The following is a 26,661-nucleotide window of genomic DNA, read 5'->3' on the forward strand; positions in this document are numbered from 1 at the left end:
CACGATGAAGTGTTCTCCGCCTCTGCCAAACACGCCCAGTCGGAGGCGAGGCTTGCACGGTCATCACGCCAACACGGAGCGGCAGCTCTGAGGCTGGCGCTTGGCCACCCCGAGGCCTGGGGGCTCACACGGCCACGGCCATGGCCACGTGCAGACAGGGGCCCTGAGCACGCATCCAGGCGGTGAGCCTGTGTGCACGCTCTCCGCCTGCCCCAAATGCCCTGTCCCTGCCCTGTCGGCCGTAACTGCCTCAGCTTCCAGAGGCCCGTGAACGTCTCGCGGGACCGTCCTGAGGGGGCGTCCGGGGAGGCGGGCACAGGACGCTGGGCTGCAGGGGGCATGGATGGTGCAGAGGTGGCCAGTCACAGCGCGTGCAAGGAAGAAAGACTGTTCTCGGCGGGCAGTGGGCCGCGCCCCAATGAGTGGCCGAGGACCCGCGTGGTCACTCTCCAGCCGGCCCTGGCGGTCCCCTACCTGCCTTGGGATGGCAGCAACGCGTCCCGCACAGGCTGGGTGTGGAGGGGCTCCCGGGCGCACACCCGGTCTGGGGCCGCCCTCGCGGACAGGGGGTGGGTTCTGTCCCCATCACCTGACTCCGCGGTGGGGAGTCTCTCCGTGTCAGAGCCTCTAAAACGGATCTGTCTGTAACTTTGCTGAGTTTTCAGCTTTTTGGGAAATCGTGTCCCCGGCAGCCGTGCCGCTGACAACGTTTGTGTCAGGACTGGAACACTGTGTCCACGTGCTGCGGTCTCCGTCCCGCTCATGGGGCACGCACACGCCCAGGAGCGCTCACCGTGGTCTGTCCTCTAGCAGCCGATCAATCTGTCACCCTCCCCATCGTCTACATGACCCGGCCCCGCCCCGCCCTCTGCGGCGTCCTTCTCCCGCAGGGGACGCCCCGCCCCGTGACCTGCAGCGGGCCCAGCCTCGCACCCCGTGTCCCGGGTCCCGGGCGGTGCGGGAAGGAACGGGAAGGCCGGTGAGGAGCGAGGCCCTGGATGCACCCCGGGGGGACTGAGGCAGGCGTGGGTCCTCGTGCCTCCCTCAGGGCCACGCACACCGTTCCCAGAGACACACGCACGGAGCAGGCCTGCTGGGTGTGTGCTAATCGCTAGAAAACACATTTTGCTCACTCTTACATAAAACAGGCTGAGGTCTGAACGGGTTTTCCTCACACTTAAGCCACTCGTGGTCCGGAAGCATCAGCGGGGACCTGCGTCTGAGCCTCACCTCCAGGGCCGCACGCGTGGCGAGGGCATGGCCACGCGTCCTGTTGGTCTGTGAGGCCTGCATGCCCGTGGGCGCGGCTCGGAGCAGCTTCCACCCAAGGAGTCCGCGCTGCCGGGCTGACACCGAGACACACACACCGCATCCGCGCGCGGCCCCCGGTCGGGGCGGGTGCTCGCGCTGCATCCGAGTTCCCGGGGCCCCTGGATCCCACGCACGGCCCCCACGCTGAGAGCCTGTGGCCCGCCACATGTCACGCGTCATGGCCAGCGCTGGGACGTCGGTTTGGGACGACGGGTCATTACGAGGAGGAGCAATAACATGAAACATCTGCTCTTGGTGGCATGTTTGCGCACACCCGGCGTCTTACAGACGAGGGAACGGGGCTTTACAGGCTGAGGAAAGTGTCCGGGTCAGGCGGCCGGCACGAGAGCCCGGGGCTGTGGTTCTGGAACTGCACTCCGACCCCAGATCGTCTGGTCTGCGCACCTTCCCTGCTGGTCGGCAGACAGCACAGCTCCTTCTGCTCGGCCGCCACGTCCCCGTCCCCCCCGCTTCTTGCTGGGCGTCTCCTGCTCCCTGATGACGGGTCAGCGTGTCACTGGTTCCTTGCAAAACAACAGGCTTATGAAGTCCAAAGTCAAGGAGCTTGTGTTAGGGCACATACATTGTCAAGGAATGACAGGAAACTCGTCGTAAGGGCACAAAGCCCATTAACGGGCAACCCGCCCACGGCTCCTGCTTCACCTGGGTTTCCGGGGGGCTACACTGCCCCCTCCAGCCTGGCCTCGCTGCACTTGCCTCACCCGGGCCCCAAACCCCAGGCACCGCAGCGTTTCTGCCACGTGCGTCCGGCAGGGGGACACGCACAGAATCACCAGGAGCTTTGCGTCACCTCCTTTAAAATAAGAAGCAACGGCAGGTGAAAGAGCCCAAGAGAAACCCGGCACGGCCAAGCTACTGCGGAGCCCACGTGGAGTCGGACGCCGGCTTCGGGGGCGCGGGCCTGGGCATGGGTTGCTCCTGGTGAGGGTGCGTGATGGCGGGGTCCCCCAGCCAGAGCACCCAGGGCTCCCCAGCCTGTTGGACAACAGGGGGTGCTGAGCGGCCTGGGAGGAAAAGCAAACCCAGGGACAAGGGAGAGGGAAGGACGGAAGGACAGGGAGGCGAACCACGCAGACACTGGGAGGCCACGGCAAGGGCTACGTGTGTCTCCCGGGGGCCCCGCTGTCCCGCGCCCAGCCTCACGCATCAGGGGCCCTCCTAGAGGGAGAAGCCGACACATGAACCCTGGATGCAGCCCTGCCTCTTCCTGTGGAGAAAGCCCATCTGCAGTGAGAGAGAGGAGACGCCAGGATGAGACGCATAGAAAGCCTAGAACATTCTACCCCAGCTATCCTCAGGGTGAGCTGCAGCCCACCACGCGCCCGACAGGATGGGACACAGGATGCGGAGGCGGCCCTGCGAGGAGCCGAGGACCTACTTGGAGGGCTGGCCAGGCACGTGCAAACCAAGCAACCCAGTGCACAGCGACACGGAGAATAGCACTGAAAATACTCTGGGAGGGGACAACAGTGACCTGGGGGCCCAGGAAGTCCCCCAAGGAGGTACGGCCAGGACGAGCGAGCCCCCCAGGGGAGGGAGTGTGCCGTGCCACCCCCCGGGGGTCCTGTGGTCTGGGGCCTCTGGGGGGCCCTTACGTTACCAAGAACGTCCTGGAGAAAGTGGGTGAGCTGGCTGTTGCGGTATGGGATGTGGCCTCTGCGCTCCGACAGGGCCCCCAGGACGTCCGCGAGGGCCGCCAGGCTCCGGTTTATGAACGAAGTCTCCCTCAGGGCTGATCCTGTCACTCCAGACACACCTGGGAAAGCACGAAGACCCAGGCACGTGGTTAGCATGGGCAACGAATTCTCCGGCAACACCAAGAAATGAACGAGGGAAAGCAAAACTGTCGCTTCTCAGGAAGGGAGCACTGAGTGGGGAGCCCCTCAGTCCCATCGGCGTCCTCCTCTGACCCCCTGCATGGCCTCGACTGGGAATGGGCTGGCCGCTGCAGAGCCGTGGGGGGGCATCGCTCTGGGACGAGCACGTCTGGCAGCCATGGAAAGACAGCTGCCCACTGGGAGGAGCAGCTGTGAGCTCACTGCAGACGGGGGCCATGCTCAGGACGCCCCACATCCCCGCTCGCCCCGGACAGAGGCTCTGCGCTCACCCACACACTCGCTGCCCGCCAGGTCCACGAGCTGCAGCTTGGCATGCACCTGTCCCACGGGTCGCTGGGCCCCCGGGGACCCGGGCGACGCTCTGCCCCAGACTGGCCGCCCCTCAAGCGGTGGTCCAGGTGATTGCCGGTCAGCTGCAAGGGGGTGACATGTACCCGGGAGTGACGTCCACAAAGCCTCTCTCAGCTTCCTGCAGCGTCGAAGAGTGGGCCCTCATCCCGAAGGACCACACTCCGGGGTGGGGGGCTGGCCATGGGGAGGGGCTTCTCTGGGTAAAACAGGGAGAGGGAGGCCAGTGCCCACGTAGTCTCATGAGCACCAAATGACGTTTCCAGAAATACTCGGTAATGACACAGATTAATACCCGATGGGCCCTGACAGAGGTAAACTCCACCCTTGTTTCCTAGGCCCCCACAGAAATCCTGACAAAACTGGTCTTCATTTTGCCGTGTGTGTCCATTTCATCGAGCATTATTCCTAAACAGACTTCCTAAAGGGATTTTTTTTAAACCTAAATAATATACTCACTGTGGAAAGCATAAAAAATACACATAATTTACAAAAAAAGAAAGAACTACATAAAATCCACTCTGGTCTCCATGGCCTTCTCCCGTGTGGCTAGTGGCTGTGGGCTCCCTGGACAGCACCTGCCCACCCACGGCCCCGCCCTCCCTGCAGGTGCACCCGGTCCTGGGACTCATCAGGCCGAGTCTGGGGGGCGCAGGGCAGTCAGGAGTCTCTGCACTGACCCCCCAACCCCCCGTCCTCCCTTGCCTGGACCACCTTGGCGGCCACAGGTCAGGGGCGTGTCGCCCCCCTCCCCTCCTCGGGACCAGGCATCTGTGTGACCGCAAGTGAAGTAGGCCCTGGACCAGCCATCCTCTGTCCGTGGACTCTGGCACTGGGAGCCTACAGAAATTCGGGTCCTCGGCCCGTCCATCCCAGCCTGAGGGCCTTTGGCTTCGCGAGTCCCGCAGACGACCCTGTGTGCTGGCCCAGTCTTCACCGACTGGGACGTCCAGACCCTTGCAACCCATGCCTTACTTTTCTTACATAACTGGCACCATTGTATATACTGGTTTGTGACTTTCTAAACCCAAATCACACTCACGACTCGGGCATCGTATTCCCAGATACAAATACGCCCATTCTCCTCGTGTTATATCCTATTTAACAAAGCCTTTCCTCCGTCCCTCACCCTGATCCCCTCTCTTCTCAGCCTAGGTTCCAGACCCTCCAAAGGAGTGTTTGCAATTCCCACCCTCGGGCTCCATGCAACTTCTCTTCCATGCCCCTGCCCAGGCGCACACGGCCACTTACCGGGGCTGTCGCAGGGGGAGGCTGTGGTGAGAGTGGCCGTTATTATCAGGTGGGATCTAGAAGAACGGGCGTGCACTTGGGTGGCGAGCTGCGCCCTGAGCTGCAGGCTTCCGGCGGCGAGCGCGATGAAGTCCTCCGCACTGTGGACGGGCCTGGCAGAGAGCCCGAGTGATGGAGAGCGCGCCTGGGGTGGCGGCAAGGGACGCCCCCCACCCTCTCACCCAGACCGAGGGGACCTGTTGTAGGAAAGCGGACTGAAGCACACCTTAGACAAAATAAAACAGCAAATCAAACGCCTTCCTTTTCTGAGGCCTGACTGACGTGTCATGAACTGCTTTACTCTGGAATAATCAACTGTTTCAGGACACACCGTGGACTCCAATAAAAGTCCATTTCCCTATTTTAGTTAATGAGAGATGACAGCTAATCAGAAATTCCCATCAGCGGGACCTATGTTGTTCTGAGTCTTATTAGTCAAAAGCTGAGAGTTCTGGTTACCTTGTGCAAACTTATGGTTCACTGTACCATCCTGCAGGTTTTTTTCAGATGCTAGAAACAGCTGCAGACCCTTCCCTTACTGACTCTGAGATCCCAGGACAGGCTCGCTACCCTAACCCTCATCAAACAAGGGGAGACAGCCTTCCCCCGCCCCCCGCGAGCAAACTGGATACCCAGATGTGGACTCAGGGAACAGGCAACTTTGAGGAGTGTCTTTAATCTATATGAGGAGACTTCGGGCGCCTGGGTGGCTCAGTCGTTAAGCGTCTGCCTTCGGCTCAGGTCATGATCCCGGGGTCCTGGGATCGAGCCCCGCATTGGGCTCCCTGCTCCGCGGGGCGTCTGCTTCCCCCTCTCCCACTCCCCCTGCTTGTGTTCCCTCTCTCACTGTCTCTGTCAAATAAATAAATAAAATATTTTAAAAAATATGAGGAGCCTTCCCTATTTACAAGATGAATGATTACTGTATTCTATCAAATATTGACATGTACAAGCGGAAATGAGGACGTTTTTACTTAATGGCGGGACCGCGGGGAAGTCCACTTCTCCAAGCTCGCTCCCTCATCTGGAATATGAGGATGGGACCTGTCACACATTTGTCATCAAGATATTTTAAAAGGTTAATTAACGTGTCTGTTTCAACTGTGATTTTAAAAAGATAATTTCTAAAGCAAATGGAAAAATGCACGACACACCCTAAGTGCAACAACACCGCGAACCCTTTCAGCGATAACGGGGTCCCGGTGAGGCTGCCGGCCGCTCAGAGAAGCCGGGCCATGGCTGAACACTCACTGCCGGGTTGGCGGAGAGACCTCCCGCTTTGCTGCCTTGCTTGTCGGCGCGTCACGCTTGGGCCCAGACACCTCCGTGCGGCGCTCTTTGGCCAGAAGGTCAAGAATGTCGTTATTATACACTTCCACTATGGACACGTCAACCTTCAGGCTCTTTGATGGGTTTTCTGAAATAAGCCTGGGGGGTGGGGACACGAGGGATCAGCCACCACGGGAACTGGGGCGGCCCCGTGAAGAAAGCTGTAGGGGACCCACTCTCACAGGACAGGCTGCCGTCCGGGACACACAGCGAGACCCCCAGCCCGCGAGTACCGGGCAGCGTCTTACCACCAGCGGGAAGAAAGCGAATTCTCTTCGAACCGCAGGGTAAGCAACTGTCTTGGGAACAGCTGCTTTATCTGAGCCGTATCTGAATCAATGATTTCAGCCATCGGTAGGGACCCTTAGGATCCCAGGCCCACGAGGGGAGGGCACAGGGAGAGCACGCAGCCTCCATGCAGAAAGCCCCTCGGCCGAGTCTCATCACCACACAGAAGCCCAAAGCCGGCTGCCAGGACACGAGGGCTCAGCACCTTCCCGGGGCTGGGGTTTGCTCCGTTCCAGGGAGGACTGGGTGCCGGCTCCTGCCGCCGCCCGGCTCGTGCCCAGACCGCCAGCCAAGCCCTGCCAGGACCTCCTGACAACCTACCCAGCCTCTTAGAAACCACTGCACGTCTTCTTCTGTTTCATCTTGTAAAGTGCTATGTGCTGACCATGGAAAGGTTTAAAAATACAGATACTACCCGCTTAGAGAAAAACCCCATAACCCTAGTCAGGGCAAGAGTGACCGCCAGCCCAGCTCCTCCCGCCCACGCCCCTGCTAGCGCCTTTCCACAAAACTCCCACAGCCCACGGAGGCTGCCCCTGCCTTCTGGGGATCGTTGCTCGTCTGACACGTGCTCAGTGAGACCAGTCTGAGTCTGAGTACGGTGCTTTCTTGTCCGCAAAGAAATTCTGGATCCGGGGCTGGAAGTCCAGCGTGGGAGGAGGGTGTCTGCCGAGAAAACACGCAGCCTGGTGTGTCTTACGCAAGCATGGATAGATGGAGTTTACCGAGGAGCTACGGAGAGCCAAGATAAAATGAGCAATTAATGTCTTCTGGTGATACAGTCAAGGAAACGAGAAAGACTAAGATGAAAGAAAAAAATAAATTCTCCAGTGAAAATAATTTTCGGCACAGAGTTAAGATTTGGATCGTCCTCCACGCTGGGGTCTGCAGAGAAGAAAGACTCTAAGAAGAGTAAATGTGGGAAGAGCGAAGAGCTAGGTCAGCTGAGCTGGGGGCTGGGTGTCCCCCCCTCCGCTCTCGAGAACACGCTCACGTAAACCTGACCTCGGCGTGTGGCTCCATCCCCTCGTGTGAACGGCCGTGTCTTTGGGCGTCACAAAACCCGAATTCGAAATTTCTTATCTACATAATACCAGGGAGCTGATTTGAAGATTTCCTCCCATTTACTTAAGTACTTGATCTGCTCCATGCATTGGTTCGTTTGTCTCTCTGGTGTTCGGTAGTTTGCTAGAATCTGCGAATGGTGTTGAAACGTGGTCTTCGGTCTTTGCCGTGAAGAAGCCGAGTGTTTAGTAGGCAGGACGCCTGCTGTAGTGCGTTTTACACAAAAATACGTGTGGGCTCCCCGTGAGGTTACAAAGCAGGGAGCCCTGAGGCAGGGCGGGTGGGAGGGCCACCCCTGGTCCTGCGCATCCTCCTGGATCCTCTCTGTGTTCGTTCTGGGCTTTTTGAGGGCTGGAAATTATCACGCGCATTCTCTGGACTCCTTGTTCGTTCAGCCTGGCAGGTAGAAAGCTCCTCACGTCTGCTGATAAGCCGAGATCTGCCACAAAGGCTGTGGTGTCACTGGGCTGGAAGGAGCCAGGCACCTTCACGACGCCAAGGGTGCCAATGAGCACAGGGCGCTGGAAGGGTGGTCGGCAGGCTCCCGCCAGGGCCCCAGAGCCTGGAACGGCAGCGGCCCCCAGGGCCCTTCTGCGCGGCAGACCCTGCAAGCTCTTCTCCTGACCCCTGGTCTCTCTGGGACCCCTCCTTCCACGTGACCCCCAGGAAAGCCCAGAGCTGCTGCAGCTCTGCCGTGGTCTCACGTGGCCGCTGCTTAGCTTCCGGCCAACGTGGCTGCTGCGTGGTCCGATGAGGTCTCCCCGGAGGGGGCACACGGCTCTCCCACCAGCACCAGCCCTGCAGAGCACGTCTGGGACTCACACTTCAGTCCCAGCCCCTTGAGATTCTGGAACCAGAGCAAACACCCGATGCAGTGCCATGTCCCCAGAGGGAGAGCTCTGGGACCCGAGATCCGCAGCTCCGCCCCAGGGACCCCTGAGGCGGCCCGCGGCCACGCACCTTCTTGGGCTGAGGCAATGAGGCAGGGTTGACGTGTTCCTCCCAGGAGAAGTCTGCAGGCTGGCCACACGCCCCAGACCTCCTCCCCCACCTCCGACAACCCACGAGCACACACTTGGGAGTGGCGGCCCCGCGTGACACCCCACACTGGCCTCGTGGCCACTGAGATTTCCAGAATGGTTGTTACACAGCCCAGCCTCACCTGCCCTGACAGGTCCTCCTCAGAAGTAGTTAGTACAAGTAAACTTAATAAATGCATTTTCTATGTGTACTAATACTTAAGGAATATTGGTTTGAAGAGGCTCCAAAACATTAGGCTGTGTGGGAGTTCTTACGTCTTTGTCTGGCCGCGATTTTAAGACACGGAAAGGTTCAGCAAGGAGACACAGAGCGAGAAACCGAATCCAGGGGGTGGGCAGCACGGAAGGCCCCCGGCTCCCCCGGAGACCTCCTGGAGGCCCCTGGAGGCCGGGACAGTCTGTGTCCAGGCCTAGAGGATGGAATGTCATGGTTTTTTTCCAGGATCCCCTGGTAACTTGGGCTGCCAAGGACAACTTGTTACTAATTTTTTCCAGGAGTAATTGTATTGGTAAAATCATGAAAATGCAGTGGGTCTCTTCCAGGGATGTTTTCCCAGAACAGAAGCATCTTCAACATGCCCAGCTCGCTGTAACTCCGAAGAAGAAAACCAGATGTGTCGGCTCTTTCCAGGGCCAGGAGGCAAGGAAAAGACAACGGGGGTCTCCCGCTGTCCCCGTCCCATTCTAGGACAGAAAACCTCCATGCTCCATCCTCTCCTGACCAGGGAAATTGTCCAGCTAGGGATCTCTTTCAAAAAGTTTCGATTTGGGGCGCCAGGGGGGCTCAGTTGCTCAAGAGTCCAACTCTTGATTTCGGCTCAGGTCATGATCTCAGGGTCGTGGGATCAAGCCTTGAGTCAGGCTCTATGCTCAGCTGGGAATCTGCTTGAGGTTCTCTCTCTCCCTCTGCCCCTCCCCCCAAAACAAATAATAAAATCTTAAAAAAAGAAAAAAGCAACCCTTAAAAAAAAAAAGTTTTGTCTTAACGACAGAATTTCAACATGAATGTGCCATAAGAATTTCTAGTGTTTGTGGTGCGGAGGCCCGGAGTATTTAAACGCTGGACCGTAGTGGGTTCCGACAGGAGCGTCAGGTGTGGTCTCTGCAAACAGGAGCCGTCCGCCGCGCCCCTTCCCGGTGCTGCTGGCCTCCCACACTCCCTGCTGCTCTGGGCCTCTGCCCACTGCCCCCAGGTACCTGAAGAGCTCTCCAGCAGCCCTGGGCATGATTCCGAGGTCGCTGTGCGGGCCCCACGGGGGGATGCACGCCTCCTTAGAATGTGGACCCAACATGGTGTAGCTCTTGCCACATCCTGTCTGTCCATAAGCCAGAATGCAGACGTTGTACCTGAAACCCAACACAAATGTCAGCGCTGCAACCCACACAGAGGTCTCCTGCCGTAACTGGGTTCTAAGAACAACGTTCCCTCGGATGGAAACTTTGATACGTGTCACTCTGCATTCCTCTGTTACTCCATCCCTTACAAAGCAGGCTTTCATAGGACTGGAGCTGTGTTTTTGCAGAGTCCCTGCTGTTGTTTGATTACACAGCATTGGGCTGAACCACACTCCCCTTTACACGCGCTTAACATGCTCCTTGTCGGCACCTGCTGCTCCTCAGTGATTCGACATTTCCTCTGGGCACCCACTGCTGGCGCCCTGCGCTCAAGGTCCACAGGGGGGGTCCCACCCTGACCAAGACCCCTCGTCCGCCCCGTCCACTCCGTCAGTGCAGAGCTGGGGCCGCCCAAAGCAAGCTCATCTTGCTAAACTGGGGCTTCTCCTAATGCATGTGACATTTCCCTGTGGTTTTCTACAAATATTTCCCCATCACATATAGGACGGCGAGCATGGCTACCCTTTGTTACATATTCTGAGACTTCGGCATTCCAGGGGACGCAGGGACTCCACCTCCGCAGTCAGCCAGAACGCACCAACACGGTCTCCGTGACAGGGGCACTGCCCCCTGCTCCCCACAGCTCGGGGTCACGTCACAGAGGACAGGGATGGTTGCTGGCTCCCTGCATTCCCTTCCAGCTGTTTCTTCAGCCCAAGATGTCAATGGGAAGATCGGAACATCGAAAGAACATTTGAAAATGGATATAAATTTATATGATAGGGTATAGATTTATGATACAAATATATAAATGATATAAACGTATAATCTTGGCCATGAAAGTGCGGGTGATCCAGACCTACAGGGGCTGAATGCTAAGGCCTGAACCCCCCTTTGCATCACGGAGGGGACGAGACCGTCCCCACGCAGGCCCCACCTCAAGACTCTGATTTCATGGATCGACCTTTAAGCAGACGGGCTATTTAGCCTGAGGCACTCCCAGCAAGTCACACCAGTGAGGCTGTGAAGGATGCCAGGACTGTGAGGAGCGCTCCGGCTGACCGGCACGCCTCCCTCCAGGACCGACTGTTCTAGTCCAGCAGGAAGCGTATTAGGGCAAAGACCAACCCAGCACCTCAGAGTTACCACCCTACATTGTTTGTCTTCCGGAATTGAAAAGTCTCAAGGTCTTTACAACAAAAACCTCACTGCATTCTGTATCTCAGACCTTCCCTGAGGAGATGATGGTGCACTTCTCCGGCGGGAATACCTTGGTCTCAGCGGGTCACCGGCTCTTACGGGGACCTTACGAGCCCTTGAGGAATGCAGAGGAAAGAAGCCTCTTGAAGAAAGCAGCTCAGGACTCAAAATAATGCCATCTGTTTCACATTTAAAACGGAAAGGCAACTCTGGCAAAGATCATTTAACCACTATGCCTTTTTTATTTCTGGAATCTGCTTACTTAAAAGAGGCCTACTTAAAAAAAGAACAAGAGCCCTCCTATCATTTTCCATGGAAGAACTTTTTTTGGATGGGTCTAAAAGCCCCAGCATTCCGGGCGCCTGGGTGGCTCAGTTGGTTAAGCGACTGCCTTCGGCTCAGGTCATGATCCTGGAGTCCCTGGATCGAGTCCCGCATCGGGCTCCCTGCTCGGCGGGGAGTCTGCTTCTCCCTCTCCCACTCCCCCCTGCTTGTGTTCCCTCTCTCGCTGTGTCCTTCTCTGTCAAATAAATAAATAAAATCTTTAAAAAATAAAAAAATAAATAAAAAAAAATAAAAGCCCCAGCATTCCAGAAGAAGGGTGCAAGGAGAAACTGCATCATTGTGGGAGGCTCGGCCCTGCAAGTGTCTGCAGCAGGAGGCGTGGGGATCCCACGAGAACCTGACCTGTCACATCCTGCGCCTTTCGGGCGCCCACAATGTGCTTTAGATGCTGGGGCGCCACGGGCGGGAACAGGGCTATGACGACAGCCTCTAGTTTGTGGACTTGGGCTGTGCAGGAGCTTTGCTGGGCAAACACGAATATGCCTTCTTCAGGACACTGAACACAGACTCCTCCACCAAACTGGGGTCCTTCCCAGCACCCCGAAGTAGGAAGCCTTGGCATATTGTGTCTCAGCCACACGAATCTGGTTCCATCTGTTGCTAAAGACGCGATCTTTACTCAGAAGATGTGACCTTGGGAATCGGTGGTCACGGGTCCGGGGCCAGAGGCTCCGTCCCAAAGGGATCACAAGTTCCTCAGTCCAGTGTTAACACGCTCCACAGACTTTCTGAAAATTCTAAAATGCAGAAAAAGTCCCAGAGAGCACAAGGACAACTGCTCACAGCCTTCACGTGTCACTAGAACCAGAGAGTAGGTGTCCATGACAGCCGTTCCTCAAGTCCTGGGTGGCCCTCTTCCTGGCACACAGACCTACTCCCCCGCCCCCCATGGACACTAATCGACATGGGGCTACGGGTTTGCTCTGCCGTCATATTCAGACTGTAACGTCACACATTCATCGTGTAGCATGAATGAGATCTACTTACAGTTACTCATAACTGTGATCCCTGGCCTTGAAGATATTTTAACTCACCCATCTAAGAGAGACGTAAGCAGCGGGCACACATCCCCAAATACCACTTGCTGAGATTCTGCTGGGCCATAAACTCTGAGAGGCAAAGGGAAAAATGACGCATTATTGGAAGAACAAGAGATTTACATTAGTAACCAAATATGAAACCCTGCTAATAACGAGAGCCTTATCCACTTCCCATCTAAGCCCCCAGCACAGTCAAGATCCATCTTTGTAACAATTGGAGATCGATCCCATTACCTTTCAGGCTAACAGAGGTTAAGGAAGACTGAAGAAATGTCTCCTCTGTTATAAAAACACAATTATGAATGCTTGCAAAGCAGAAAGAAAAAGCAAGCCAGCAAGAAAAAAAGAAAGGATACCATGTAATTATCCTGGGACTAAATTAGCTCCACTTAAGTGGGTCCAACAAGAATAATGTAAAAATCATACTCTGGGCAACATCGGACATGTAGTATTTAATTTTTATTTTCAAGCTCTCCAAAGCATTGTTTTCCTAGGCCCCAGGTTAGTTCAGCACAATGTCCATATGCGTCATGGGACTGGAATGTCTACTATGGAAGGGGGAATCCGATGTGGTTCTGTGTTTATAAGCGCGCACAAATACAGCTAAGTAGGAAGGAACTTCTAAGAAATGCAGCTCACTGCACACTTTGAAACAAGATTAGAATGCAGCTGAAGAGCAGAATTTGTGCCAGACTACCAAATATATGAAATAAGCATTACTGGTCAGTTGTATTGAATCCAATGTGCTTTGCATTTAAGCTTAGATGCCTGAAATACAGGCTTTTATTTAGCTGGTACCAAATGTTTCTCTTCTTTCATTTTCAGAATGTGTCATAATGTCCAATTGATCCATAGTATTTCTAGAAGCAGGAGTAATTTTAAACGTATAAAATGTTGCTTATTATGGGGCGCCTGGGTGGCTCAGATGGTTAAGCGTCTGCCTTTGGCTCAGGTCATGATCTCAGGGTCCTGGGATCGAGTCCCGCATCGGGTTCCCTGCTCAGTGCAGAGCCTGCTTCTCCCTCTCCCTCTGCCACTCCCTCTGCTTGTGCTCTTCTGTCTATCTCTCTGTCAAATAAATAAATAAAATCTTTAAAAAAAAAAATTTAAAATGTTGCTTATTATGCATGATCAGGAGGGCATTTGGGGCAAGTGGTGTGATGCTGAGCTCTTGAATCTTTTTTTTTTTTTAATTTTTATTTATGTATTTACTTGTGAGAGAGAGAGAGAACACGCAGGGGAATGGGAGGTAGAGGGAGAGAAAGAATCTCCAGCAGACTCCCTGCTGAGTGTGGAGCCTAGTGCAAGGCTGTGTGTGCAGCAGGGAAGCATGGGGTTCCCACAGGGACCTGACCTGTCACATCCTGTGCCTTTTGGGTGCCCACAATGTGCTTTAGGTGCTGGGGCGCCACAGGCGGAAACAGGGCTATAATGATCTCACAACCCTGAGATCATGACCTGAGCCGAAACCAAGAGTCGGATGCTTAACCAACTAAGCCACCCAGGCGCCTTGAATCCTTTTTTTTTTTTTAAGATTTATTTATTATTTGGGAGAGAGCAGGGGTGTGGGCAGGAGCAGAGGGAGAGAGAGAGAGAATCTCAGGCAGGCTCTGCACTCAGCAGAATGTCCATTGAATGTGGGGCTCGATCTCACGACCCTGAGATCATGACCTGAGCCGAAACCAAGAGTCAGACACTTAATAGACTGAGCCACCCAGGGGCCCCTTGAATCTTTTTTTTTAACTTATCACTGAATTCCCACGGCCTGCTACTTGGCACAAGCCCGCAGCCCTCCATTTGGAGCCGGAGAAGCTGACCTCGAAAATGTTTCAGTATGTATCTGAAAAGGATGAAGACTTCCAGAAAACATCATGATGCTACCATTACCACATTTAAAAAAATTAACGGTAATTCCTCAGTATCATCCCCCAAAGTCAGTCCATGTTCTCTGACATTTCTCCAGTTCTCTGGTAAGCTTACTTTTCCTGTCAGTTTTTAAAACTCATGATTCAAACACGGCATTCCTGTGGCTGCTGGCCGAATGTCTTCTAAATTTCTAATCTACTGCAGGGGTCAGCAAACTTTTCCTAAATAGTAAATAGTTTAGGCTTGGTGATGAGCGTCTTACTTAAACACTCAGGTCTTTTCCACCAACATGAAGCCAAGGTCAAAGGTCCTGCCACCCACACTTGGTAACGTTGTATTGAGTCATCACTCAGGAGGTCACAATGAAGCAACTGGTTCCATAAGATGGGGGGGGGGGGAGGGCTGTGCAGCCCGCACCCGCTCGCACCTGCTAGCACCCGAGGGTGTCCAAGACAAACGCAGAACTAGACCCAACTGTGCCTGGCAGTTGTAGGGTAAAGGAGACGTCTCAGATTAGCAGGGAAAGATTGCTTCCCTAAGTGATGTCCCTGTAACTGGGGAGGTACATGGAAAAAGGTGAAATTGGATCCATTCCTTAGACATTAATTATTCTAGGATACATCCCAAATGGATCACAAGTTTAATGTCAAAAATAAAGCACACGATTACTAGAACACCTGGGTATATTTTTCTCTAACCTGGTGACCTTTGTAACTATACTTAAGTTAAAGGGGAGAAAGCTTTTGCATGGCTAAGAGATTTCAGGAAAAGAATACAAACTCGGAAAAATAGTTGCACCTTAATTCACAGATAAAAGATTAATACCCTAAAAATAGAGAAGAAAAAGGCCAATCCTCTCTGTATTAAACTTTAACATTTCCTTCTATTGTAGAAATATGCTCCCAATGTTTCTCTTTATATTAGAAATCCTTTCTCTCTCTTTGGAGAACAGTGTCTAGAGACTTGAGCGCTCGCAGAGAAGGACCGTGCATGGCCCTCAGCCACTTGACAAGACATCCAGCCCCCGCGAGAGAAGCCAGGCGCAGGTGACATTTCGGCCACGGCGGCTGCAGCCCCAGGTGCTAACGTGTCCTGGCGAAAAGCTGCATGTGCAGGGGGAAGGCCAGGCCACATGGAGGGCGTTCATTCCACAGAGCTAGCACCCCCCACTGGCTCCAATCCACGCCCAGCCCCACTGGAGGCATCCGGGGGTCCCTGACCCTCTTCTTTCTCTCTGCCTTTGACCATTTTGTATCCTGGTTAACTGAGTTGTCAGGACTGGGTTCGGATGCCTTCGGCTCACCTATAGCCCTCTGCCTGCATGTAGTGGGAGGCTGGGGAAGCCTCGAACTCGCGACCACAGGGGACTCACACGAACACACCTCGGGTCCACGATGGCCTAAATGCACGTAAGGAGAGAACACAGCCACCTTTGTCCACCCGATACATAAATTAGACTTGAGACAATAAAATTACTTAGTATTCTTCTTACGGCATTTTGGGTCAATGGCTGTTACTTTTAGTTTGCCATTTTAACAAATAATAACATATTTTTATTCCTCTTAGAAGGCAGCAACTATCCTCTGACTCTGGGCCCATACATATTTTTCTTAACTGAATAGTAAGGAGTGTATTTTCTTTTGACACACATTTATTTTTAAAAAGGGGTTAAGTACTGAAACTGTTGAGATTTTCTTTCAGAACTGTAATAAAATATTGTGACATTTATTAGTTCCATAAAAAGCTGTTATAAAATAGGCAGTGGCCTGGTTTCATAAGCCCCGCATACCCTACTGTTTATGAAGGGAGATAGTCCTGAGCACCACAACAGTATCTCCCAGGAACAAATTCCCATGGAGATTTAAATTTAAATTCCTGCTTCTTAACCTAGATATACAGTGACTTGTGCACATTCCTTCATTTCTTCTTTTGTTCAAACGGCACAATCGAGACCTTCCCCGTCTGTCCAAACCCCAGCGTGTTGTGACCACTGCTGCCAAGCATCCCAAAATCCCGGCTTCTGAGTGAGGTGTGGGCACCCCTCCTCCCTACTCCCCAGAACAAGGTCCCGGTGATGGCCGGCCGACGCGTCCCCACCCCAGCGCCCTTGCCAGCCCTTCTCAGTTCCTGCAGGTGGTAGCTGGCCAGACTTGACTCCAGAAAGGTGTGTGACCAGCTGGGCCTTGGTTTCCTCACCTGTGGCACCTGCCCAGGTGTTCCTGAGAAGGTCGAGGGACTTGATTTGCACAAACAGCCTTGGAACAATCTGAGGGGCCACGTAAACGTGAGGTGGATTAAAGACCTGCCTCGTGGCAGGGTGGGCTCGGGAGGTGTGGCCACCTCCCCCCTCCACATCACCGAACACTGAAGACACGTAACCAGAAACGCCATACAGAACACAGCCTGGATGGACAGAGGGAGGGGAATGTTCCAGCAGCACGCGAAGAGGCCTCCGGACCGCGGAGAACCTGGCGCTGTCCTGCTGGGCGGCAGACTGAGCCAAGGAGGAGGGCTCCAGGCTGGGCCCGCCCCTCCGGAGGGGCGACACACAGGGACAGGGGGCCCGGGCCCTCTGCAGGGGTGAGGCCTGAAGGGCAGGTCCTGATAAACAGAGATGGTAGAGAGGGTGCTGTGGGCTCCAGATGGGGTGGGGGGGGCCCTCCAGGAGGAGCCACAACAACAAACCTGCAGGTCACGTGGATATGGATAGCGGCCCTGGGGTGGGGAAATCCCCAGGTGGAGCGGTCCCATAAAGACCGGATCAGAGTCTGGGGGGCTCCTTCCAGCCCTCCCCCCCAAGAACCGGCTGGCCTCAGGGCAAGACCAGTGCCCCCCCGAGGCAGCCCCCCACTCCGCTCCTGTAAACGGAAGCCCTTCTCATGACCCGGGCGGCTGGCAGCCCTTGAGGCCAGAGGCGCGCCGGGCGACAGCTCCGGCCCTGAGCTGGGAATCCCTTCCCTGGCCGGACCAGCCCTCCGGGTAAAGTCTCTTCACACAAGGTCTGGACGTGTTCATCCAACAAAAGGACCGCCAAGCTCCGGGCCAGCAGCAGTGGAAGCTGGGGGACAGCGGCGGAAAAGCTCCCACGTGCGGAGGGAAGCACCATGCTGAGCCTCTCGGCCCGGATGAGATCATTCAAGGCAAAGACTCCAGAGTGTGCGCCTCACAGACCATCCCCCGGGGCCACGTGCTTCAGGGACACAGACAAGACGCCGGGGCACAGATCCTGGCGCACAGGCGGCCGGCCGGTGTGTCTGACCGAGACCCTGTGCCCTCATGCCAGCACAGCAGTGACAGGAAGGTCTGAAGGGTGGGCATCTGCGCGTCTGACTTCCCTCCTGGGCCAGAACCCTGCGCGGATGGGCCTGCCCCTCCTGGTCCACTGGGGTCCCTCCGGGGCCGAGAAGCCTGGGACCCCGCGTCTGGCTGGCAGCCGGAGCCCTCCTGTGTCCTCGCCGGCACCAGGGCCCCGAGAGCGCGTGTCCCCAGAGAGGATGTGGAGGGGGTGGCAGCCAGCGGTGAAAGGCACGGCCCTCCCGGGCAGGGTCACCAGCAGTCACAGAGCCGGCCCAGGGGCGACACTTCCCCTCCGTGTCCTCTTCCACATCCCAGTCCTCACGGACGTGGTCAGCACGTCGGGGGGCAGCGATGGAGCTCCAGGGCCCTGAGCCCAGCGGGGAGCCCATGGCCCGGGGGTCTCTGCGTCTGACCAGGTGGCTGCAAGGTGCAAGCCTGAGCCTTCCAAGGTCCTCCCGTCATCTTGGGGGAAGACAGACAAACTTGTTAACTTCTACTTTGCCGGATCAAATACACAGGCTCCAGAGGCCTCTGCTCACGACCACTGGATTCTGGTTCTGTCTGTCGCCGACCAGGTGGGATCTCTGACCAAACTTAGGGGTCTGCTTCTCTCTCCCTGGGGCCCCACTGGTGTTGGCGTCACTGACCCTGAGTCTCCGGCATCACACGCAAGACTGGTACGTCCGGTCCTGACGGACCCCGTTACCATGACGACCCGTGGCAGTGCTCCGTACCAGAAACGCGCACGGCCACGTCACCGTCTTATAAAACACAGCGTAGGGGCACCTGGGTGGCTCAGTTGGTTGAGTGACTGCCTTCGGCTCAGGTCATGGTCCTGGAGTCCCTGGATCGAGTCCCGCATCGGGCTCCCTGCTCGGCGGGGAGCCTGCTTCTCCCTCTGACCCTCCCCCCTCTCATGTGCTCTCTGTCTCTCTCATTCTGTCTCAGGTAAATAAATAAAATCTTAAAAAAAAAAAAAAAAAACACAGCGTAGGAGTTTATTGACTGATCAGGATCCACACATCACAAACGGTTCTTCGGTCTCCTAAAGTCTCTTTGAAAAATTGGTTGTATTTTTAAAATCTACGTTGAGAAGACTTCACTTTTTGAGGCGACAGGTCTGTGGGTCTCGACAGACGCACAGCATACGCCACCCCGGAGAACAGCTCTCCCCGGAGACTCCCCCATGCGGCCTCTCGGGTGACAATCCCTCCCCAGCCTCCTGGCTCCGGACAGACTCTCACCCGCTCTCCTCCCCCCTGGATTGGTCTCTTCCGGAATGTCTGGGTCATAGGCTCAGCATGTGTTTCATGTCAGGCCACCAGCACTTGGTCCGGTCAGTCTGACGGGTTGGCCATCCTCATGCGGGGGGTGGGCGGCTCTCCGGGCTCTCAGCTGACCTTCCCGGGAAACTCATCGTCAGCATCTCGCTCTGGGGGAGCCTCTGTCCCGACACTCTGCCGGCCTGCTGAGGCGGCTGGTTTGTTCTGTTTGCTGGGTACACGTGCTCGGGCAGCTCTGATTTCCCGAGGTTTCTGTGGCGTGGGGCTTGCCGGCTTGTCCCCCCAACAAGGTCGCACACGGAGCGAACGGTTTCATTGTGGTTGAGTCCGGCAGATCTTTTTCATGTATAGATCACGCTTTTAGTGGCGTTTCTCAAGCTCCTGTGTTCTACGGTTTTATGCTTCATATCTAGGTCTAGATTCCATTTCACTTACTTTTTGCAAAAGGTGTGGTACACACATCAAGGGTCACTTCCCGTCTGCAGGCATCGCCCCACGGCTCCAGCACCACTGGCTGGAAAGACTCGCTCGCTCCGCAAAACGGTCTTTGCTTCTGGGCAATTAGTGCAAACGGCAGGACGTGTTGTGAATCTCGTGAGCCAAATGCTAACGCGAAATTCGTGTTTGTGTAACGTCGCTTTAGGCATCAAAGCACTTACCTCTCGAAATTATACGTCTTATTAATCAAAGGGTGAGCAGGCCGATCACATTTCACCAGGACGGTTTCCTAATAAAAAAAGAGGAAACAAGGCATCAGGACTCAGCCGGGGCCATGCTGATAACACTGGACAGAGGCTGGCGAACCACCGCCCTTGGGCCAATCCAGCCTGTCGCTTGTTTTCATAGACGGAGTTTTAGTGGACTACAGCCAACCCTGGGTTACAGATTGTCTACGGATGCATTTTACTCGACTGCACGATTGAGTAACAAGACAGAGACCATACGGTCCTCAAAGACTGTGACCCTTCCTTCCCCTCCAGGGGAATGGTGGGCCAGGCGCAGATGGCAGAAGAAAGCCGCCTCTGTGGAGGATTGCACAGCGGGCTCCTTCTCTAAGAAGCACAGCCGCCCAGGACGCCGACTCTCGGGGCACCTGACAGCTCAAGGCAGGTGTAAGACTCACCCGCCCGGGACTCAAGAAGTCCCACCTCAGACATGCTACGATTTAATTATAACTGCAGGCGCTAAAAGTTTTCTTTGTTTCAAACACATCACTTTTGCTCTTGCTAAACCATCTTCAGGGCCGTCGTGTGTGCAGAGAAGGGAAAGCTGTCTTTAGCAAGAAACGCAGCTCTAGGTCACTTGTCCTTAGGCAAAGAAAAAATAAATATTTTGAAGGGGTTCCAATTCTAAAACGAAATGCAAATTCATGAAAAGACAGGCGTATAGAAAGAAGTAAAAAAACAAACCAACAATTGCAGCAGTGAATAACCCGTAGACGTTTGATTTTTCCATGGCAGCTGTTGGAGGATGTGGTTCCCATCTTCTTACTGGAGCTTTGAGAAACACAGAGACAGAGACAGAGAGATCCACCTGCAAACAGAAACGCATGTCCAAAAAGCGGCCTGTTGAGGCGTTGAACGCACAAGCTGCGGGACCCGGTGGCTGGCTGTTCCACACGCAGTTGGTTGTCACCTACTTTCTGCCAACCGCTCGGTCGGGGCCGTGCCCTGTGGACTCTGCAAAGCCTTCTGGCTTACTTACTGATCTCGCCAGAGAGCTGAGCCTTGGCTGTCTTCACAATCGAGGGTGAGATGCTATAACCGCCTGCAGGCATCCGGGGAAGTCAGGTTGTGAGACACGTCACCAGCACATTCAGTCAGGCGTCTCGCGTCCCTCTCCCCTTGCCGACACCCGCTGCCACTGCCGCCTCGGCCTCTCTGTCCCCAGCCTGGTGTCCTTCCAGTTCACTCTTCGTGTCACTGCCTCAGAAACCTTCCCGAAATGTAAACGGCACAGGAAGGGGATGAGGAGAGTGTAACAACGAGAAGCATGTGCGGAGCGGGCGGCGCGGAGCGCCAGGCTGTGGCGGGGGCGCCCGTGGGGGTCACTCAGGTCCTGACTTCCAGCCGTCAGTCGCACCTGGCCGGGGAGGAGGCCACGTGCTCCCGTAACGGAGAGTTCAGCAGAGCCCATGGGCTGGAGCCCAGTCCAGGTGGCCTCGCCAGCAAGGAGCTGGGGCCTCTGACTGCGGCCTCCTTCGCGTCGCAACTGCCGAGACGCCTAATCTGGTCAATACACGGAGACTTGTGTGCGGCCGCGTCCCAGCCCAGCTTTCAAGAAGGAGGTTTCATTCGCAGGGGAGTCGCTAATGGAGAGTTCATTTCTCGCTGAGTATCTACTGAGCACCGACTGTGTGCCAGAGCGGTTTCAGGGGCTGTCTATCCCCACATGGTAACAGCGATATTATGTAACAATGGTAACATCCTCCATGCACAAGTAGCTCTTCAATCTTTTCCACTCCCAAACTCTGAAAGAAGATGTAAGAACGAGCTCTCAGACACCCCCCAGGACAAAGGCACGGACACGGTTTTCAGAGCAGAGCCCAGATTCCTGGCTCCCAGACCCAGAATCTGACCACCAGCCTCGGTCCCTCGCTCCCTCCCAGAGGCATATTTTCCTTTTTCTGTTGCCTGATCGTGGTGGCATTCCTTTAATATTATGCCAAGACGTAACCACAGTGCCTCAGGATGAACACACACCCCAAAGTGTTTTACTGATGTTTTCCAACGCTGAAGTTTTAACCATAAAGAAAAACAAATGAAAAATGCTAAGATTCACAATGTCTCACCCAAAAGCTCAAGGGACGCCATATAAGGAACATAAAAAGCCATAAAAACAAGCCTGAGTCCAAAAGCTCCCCATAGCTATTTAGAATGTCGTCCTACAGTGTGATCACTAGATCTTAAACATCTGAAATGATTCCAAGAGCAAAGTTTCATTTTCCCAAACACAGCTTAAGTGTTCTTTCTTGCCTATCCAAACAAATACCTCCTCGTTCATACTGCTAAACATCCCTTCTCCTCACAAGTAAGATCCATGCCCTCGACCTTTTAAGATAATATCCTTTCATCCAAAATTTCAAGCTCTTGCCCTACGACACCCTTCCCTTCCGGAGGGGAATGGCCTGGATGTGTTAAGTGGTGGAGGCAGACCCTCGGGGCTCCCCTGTGGCGCGGACACACTTGCTCGTGGAATCCCAAGGCTCCATGGGGTGCCATGTGGCAGGTGCCCAGCTCAGAGCCGGTAATGGACAAAGTCATTCTCCCGACACTGAGCTGCTTCCGTATCTGTATCCAATCCCCTCGGACAGCTTTCAAAAGCATCCAGGGCGTACAATTCTTTGCCATCAACTCAGCCATTCACACTTTGAAACTAAAAGTCAATTTTAATCCAACTGCCGCATGCTCAGACCAGGAGGAGCTAAGTGAAGGGCATTCAGAATGGAAGGCCCTGCCCTTCGGTGTTCCTTCCTGGTCCTTGGCCTTCTCCACGCTGACCACAGGGAGCTTGCTCACCTCCACTGGGGAGAGTGGAGGCCAGGGTCAGACGCACTGTGATTCCACCACAAATATCTGAGTTCTCTCTTCTCGGGAGGCGGGCACTCAACACCATCTTCAGGGAGTATCAACTCCTTATTCCGAGAAACCTGCTGGATGGGCCGTGAGCTTTGCAAACATAAGGCAACAATCCTCTCCCAGGAGGAGATGTTTGGGTTCCATGGCCCAAAGAGCTAAAACAGTTAAAGATGGTCATCGCTGTGGTCAATAGGTCTTTACTAGTTGCCTCTGGGTCACTACCTTCATCGAGACGGATAAATCTCAGCAAATTCATGTTGAGTCTGGGGCGCCTGGGTGGCTCAGTGGGTGAAGCGTCTGCCTTCAGCTCAGGTCATGATCCCGGAGCCCTGGGATTGAGTCTCGCGTCGGGCTCCCTGCTCAGTGGGGAGCCTGCCGCTCCCTCTGCTTGTGCTCTGTCTCTTTCTCTCTCTCTCAAATAAATAAATATTTTTTAAAAAAACACAGAACCTGTCTATAAAAAAAAAAAATCATGTTGAGTTGAAAAACCCAGTCCCCTGAAATACAACCAAAACTCACCAATGACTTTTTAGGAGCAAATATAGATAGGAAAATTTATATACATATAACCATCTATAGTGTATACAGTTTTATTTGTAAGTATAATTTAGGTAAATTTTTATACCTAATTTATAAGTATTGTAAGTATAAATATTGTATAATTTATAGGTTTTATTAGCATCTATAGTTAGAGTATCTGTTTAATGCAAGACAGCTCAAATGAGATTTGATGTAGTGATGGCCTCAGATGGGGAGCTAAGGTGGGGGGGTCATTGCTATGTCCAGTTCCCACACTGGTGATAGATTCATAGAGGTTTGTATGCTAGTAAAATAAACAAGCAGGCATGGATTCTGAATCACCCTAAGTCCTGCATTTAAAAAAAAAAAAAAAACAGACAGCACAACCAGATAACAAAACAAACCCCATGGACATTTACTATAAAGTGGCAGGTTTCCCTCTGAACTGCAAAATATGGCGGAGTGAGGATGCGTAGACAGAGCGTGAGGACCGAAGGTCCCAGGGTCTCCCTGACTCTGGAGCCTGGCCTCTGGGCTGCAGACAGTGATGCAGGGGACTAAACCCATCATCATGACACTTACCCAAACCTTCACTGGTCACCTGGGCAGGAAGCCAGGGAACCCTTCATTATTTCAAAGCTAATAAGTAAAGGGGAAAGGGCAGAGCACCCCCATGGACTGTCCCTCTGGGTAACAGCAAGGACATGGGGGAAGTATCTCTTTAAAAGTTTCCAGGAGTAAAGGAAGAAGGAATGACAGAGCTAGATTAACACCATTTTGCAACCTGGTGACATGAATGAGCTTTACCATTGCTCACTTCACAGAGAAGCACCTCCCAATAAAGAACTCATCCCCTTCCTGCCTCAGGGATGGAACCTGGGTCTGGCCAAGCCTCTGGGTCCTCCTGCCTCTCCACAGGACATGCAGAGGACAAAGGAACACGATGAGCTGCACCAAGGAGATGCAGATGGTGCGAAACTCCCCAGGTCCTCGGGCACCAGTGGCCCAACAGCCAAGGGGAGGTGCTCTAAACTATAAAAAAAAGAAAAAGAAACCAGGTGATTCCAGCAAGGTCCACAGATGAGGAAAGGACGCCAGGGAAATTTGGTGGCTGGTACAAGGTCACCCACATCTTCCTGGTAAGAAGAGGAAGGCCAGATGGTCGCATCTGTGTCTCATCTGTCATCTTGCTCCCATGTGGTCATTCAGGGAGCACCTGACTGCAGAGAGGTCACACTATGGGGAGTGCCCAAGCTGCATTCCAAGTGCCCTGAGGCCTGGGGGCCTCCCTCCGGGCCACAGAGGCTGACATGGGGACCAGGACCTGTAAGCATGGCAGAGGGGGCAGGGCTGGAAAGAGGTGCAGAGACAGAAGGGCCCAGGTGGTGTTCTCGGACCATCTGCTCACAGCCTCAGCGTGTTCCCAGTGGATTGTTTGTCTTAGTTTGTAGGAGTGTTTGATGCATCTCATGAAAGTCTTCAGGAAAACCCACTCTCTCGTCTGGGCTCTACATTCCCATGGGCGACAGACTGAGCTCAAATCCGGCTGTTTCTTCGTGCACGCTGAGCTCAGCTCCAAGAGACTATCAGCCTGCAGGTGGGCGCCCCACCTTTCTGCCTCTGACAAGTTCAAAGATGCCCCTTTTGTTTGCAAATTCGCCCCTAAGCATCCCTATTTCCTTCCCCGGTTCTTATCCCTGGGAACACCAGCCGATGCTGATCCCTCAGGGCCTGTCCCCTACAGCTGGTCTGCGGGGTGCCGCCCAGCCCCCCTTCCACCCACGGCTGCCCCCTCATCCCCGGAACACGACACCTGTTCCCCGCCCACCCAAATCTACCCCCTGCTCACTGGTGTCTCGTCCAGGAGTCAAAGACCACAGGTTGTGTACCCAACGCCAAGTGCCAAACGATGTGTCATACATTCTTTATGATGACTTAAGGGTAGAGACGCCGGTAACCGAGAAGGGGAGTTCCAAGGACCCCGCACGCTGTGCTCACAGACGGGAAGCAGCCAACTTCTGTGTCAGTTACCGTGGCTTACACAGCGGTAGCAGGTTATGCTGTTTTACTGCGACCCCGATGAGGACACAAAGGAGGGTGTTCATGTCCTGTTGGCATTACTTTTCCTCAAAAACAGCGGGAGGAATATATTTATTATGTTTGTGTGTTGCTAATAAATATTATTAAGTAGCTGCTGCTTCCTTCCCCATTCACAGCGTGCTGGTGACCGATCGGGCTGGGCTGAATGTCCCTACACTTGCAGGCATTCTGGCCACGCGTTCCCCTCCGAGATCAGGAACACGGTCCGGGAGGGCGGCCCCTCACACAGGCACACGGGCATGTGGGCGCATCGAGGCGAGGGGCTGGCAAGTTTCCACATGGCGGAGAGGGGACAGGACATCACGCGTGAGCGCCTGGCGGGGGCATCCAGCTTCCCCTCGCCCGTCGGCGGACCCTGCCCAGGCCTCCGGGACCACGACGCCCAGAGGCTCCGCGGTTCTTTGGCATCTTTGGTGAGAAGCAGGCGCAGCGGTCTTTACAACTAATACAGAACCTACTAGCTAATTCTGACTCTGCTACAACTCGTGTGACCCCGGGGGCTCATTTTCCTTTCAAAGTCCCATTTCCTACCGTCTGTATAACGTGTTGGCAGCGGAGTCAGGCCCAGCGGCACCTCAGGGGCCCACAGTTCTAAACTTCAGATCAAATTCGTCGTTCATCAAAGAAGGAAACATTAGGAGCTTTCGTGGAGTAGATACTGTGGAGGAGGGTCATCTTCGGACACCAGCTGCTCTTCAGACGCCCCCACGGGGCAGCCCCTCGGGCACAGCGGACGCATCCTCCCATAGGGCGGTATGTCCTTTCCTGGGACGGCGCACACGCCCAAGACCGGATGGGCGACAAACCCTTTGAGAATCCGGATTCACAATATGAAATAGGAGAAGAACATGAATTTGAAGTAAACTGATGGGAAGACAAAGAGAATTTCTCCCTCAAATCCTGGTAGCTCCTTAAAAATCCAAACGTCTTCCTCTGACCACAAGTCTGTAAAAGTCACACGTGCGGTTACGACAAATTTCAATTCTTCAGACTTGGTTCATATTGGAGGAACTAAATCTTGATTCTAGAAAACCCCCGTGAGATGCACAATTTTACTGCAGGAAAGAGCAGGTGGTCATAGGCCTCGTGCAGCCGAGTGACGGTCGAGGCCGCACCCTTCACCTGTGACTTGGGCTTTCTGTTATCCACCATCGCTGGTCGGTCCCGCTATGGATAAGGAAGCCCCCCGTGCCCTGGAATGAACTAGAAGTGTGTGTTTCATACCCTCATGTGCATGGATAGAGGCTGTACCCAGTCCCGAAGGTCTTGTGGTAAACACAGAGGCAAAGTCGGCAGGGGGTGATGCAGACAAATTGCAGATAAATTCCACCAAGAACCCCGAAGAAGTGAACAGATGCAGGGAGGTGCGTAGATGGTGCATTTCAGAGTGGGACCCCCAGCACGGCCTTTGCAGGCGGTGGTGTCTATACTGAGCACAGAGGTGAGGAGGGTGGGCCTGGCCCAGAGCACGGGAGGGGTTCTGGCCGGAGAAGTAAGCACAGAGTCCGGCAGGCAGCACAGGGCTGGGCCCGGTCAAGGCCAGCATGGCAGAAATGGTGCATAAAGGG

The 26,661-nt window shown here is 54.4% G+C and overlaps 1 protein-coding gene across 1 annotated transcript; it reads right to left on the bottom strand.

Annotated features, from left to right (window-relative positions):
* Nucleotides 1-1,970: 1,970 nt before the first annotated feature.
* On the bottom strand, nucleotides 1,971-26,245 carry KIF25 (kinesin family member 25). The gene is made up of 9 exons (XM_021693199.1): nucleotides 26,150-26,245; nucleotides 19,556-19,623; nucleotides 12,445-12,519; nucleotides 9,728-9,877; nucleotides 6,060-6,236; nucleotides 4,770-4,921; nucleotides 3,440-3,583; nucleotides 2,933-3,088; nucleotides 1,971-2,125 (listed from the first exon to the last, which is right to left on the bottom strand). The coding sequence occupies exons 1-9, from the start codon at nucleotides 26,243-26,245 to the stop codon at nucleotides 1,971-1,973; spliced, it is 1,173 nt and encodes a 390-aa protein (XP_021548874.1).
* Nucleotides 26,246-26,661: the final 416 nt, after the last annotated feature.

Source organism: Neomonachus schauinslandi, chromosome 8 (genome assembly GCF_002201575.2).
Source record: "Neomonachus schauinslandi chromosome 8, ASM220157v2, whole genome shotgun sequence".
NCBI lineage: Eukaryota > Metazoa > Chordata > Mammalia > Carnivora > Phocidae > Neomonachus > Neomonachus schauinslandi.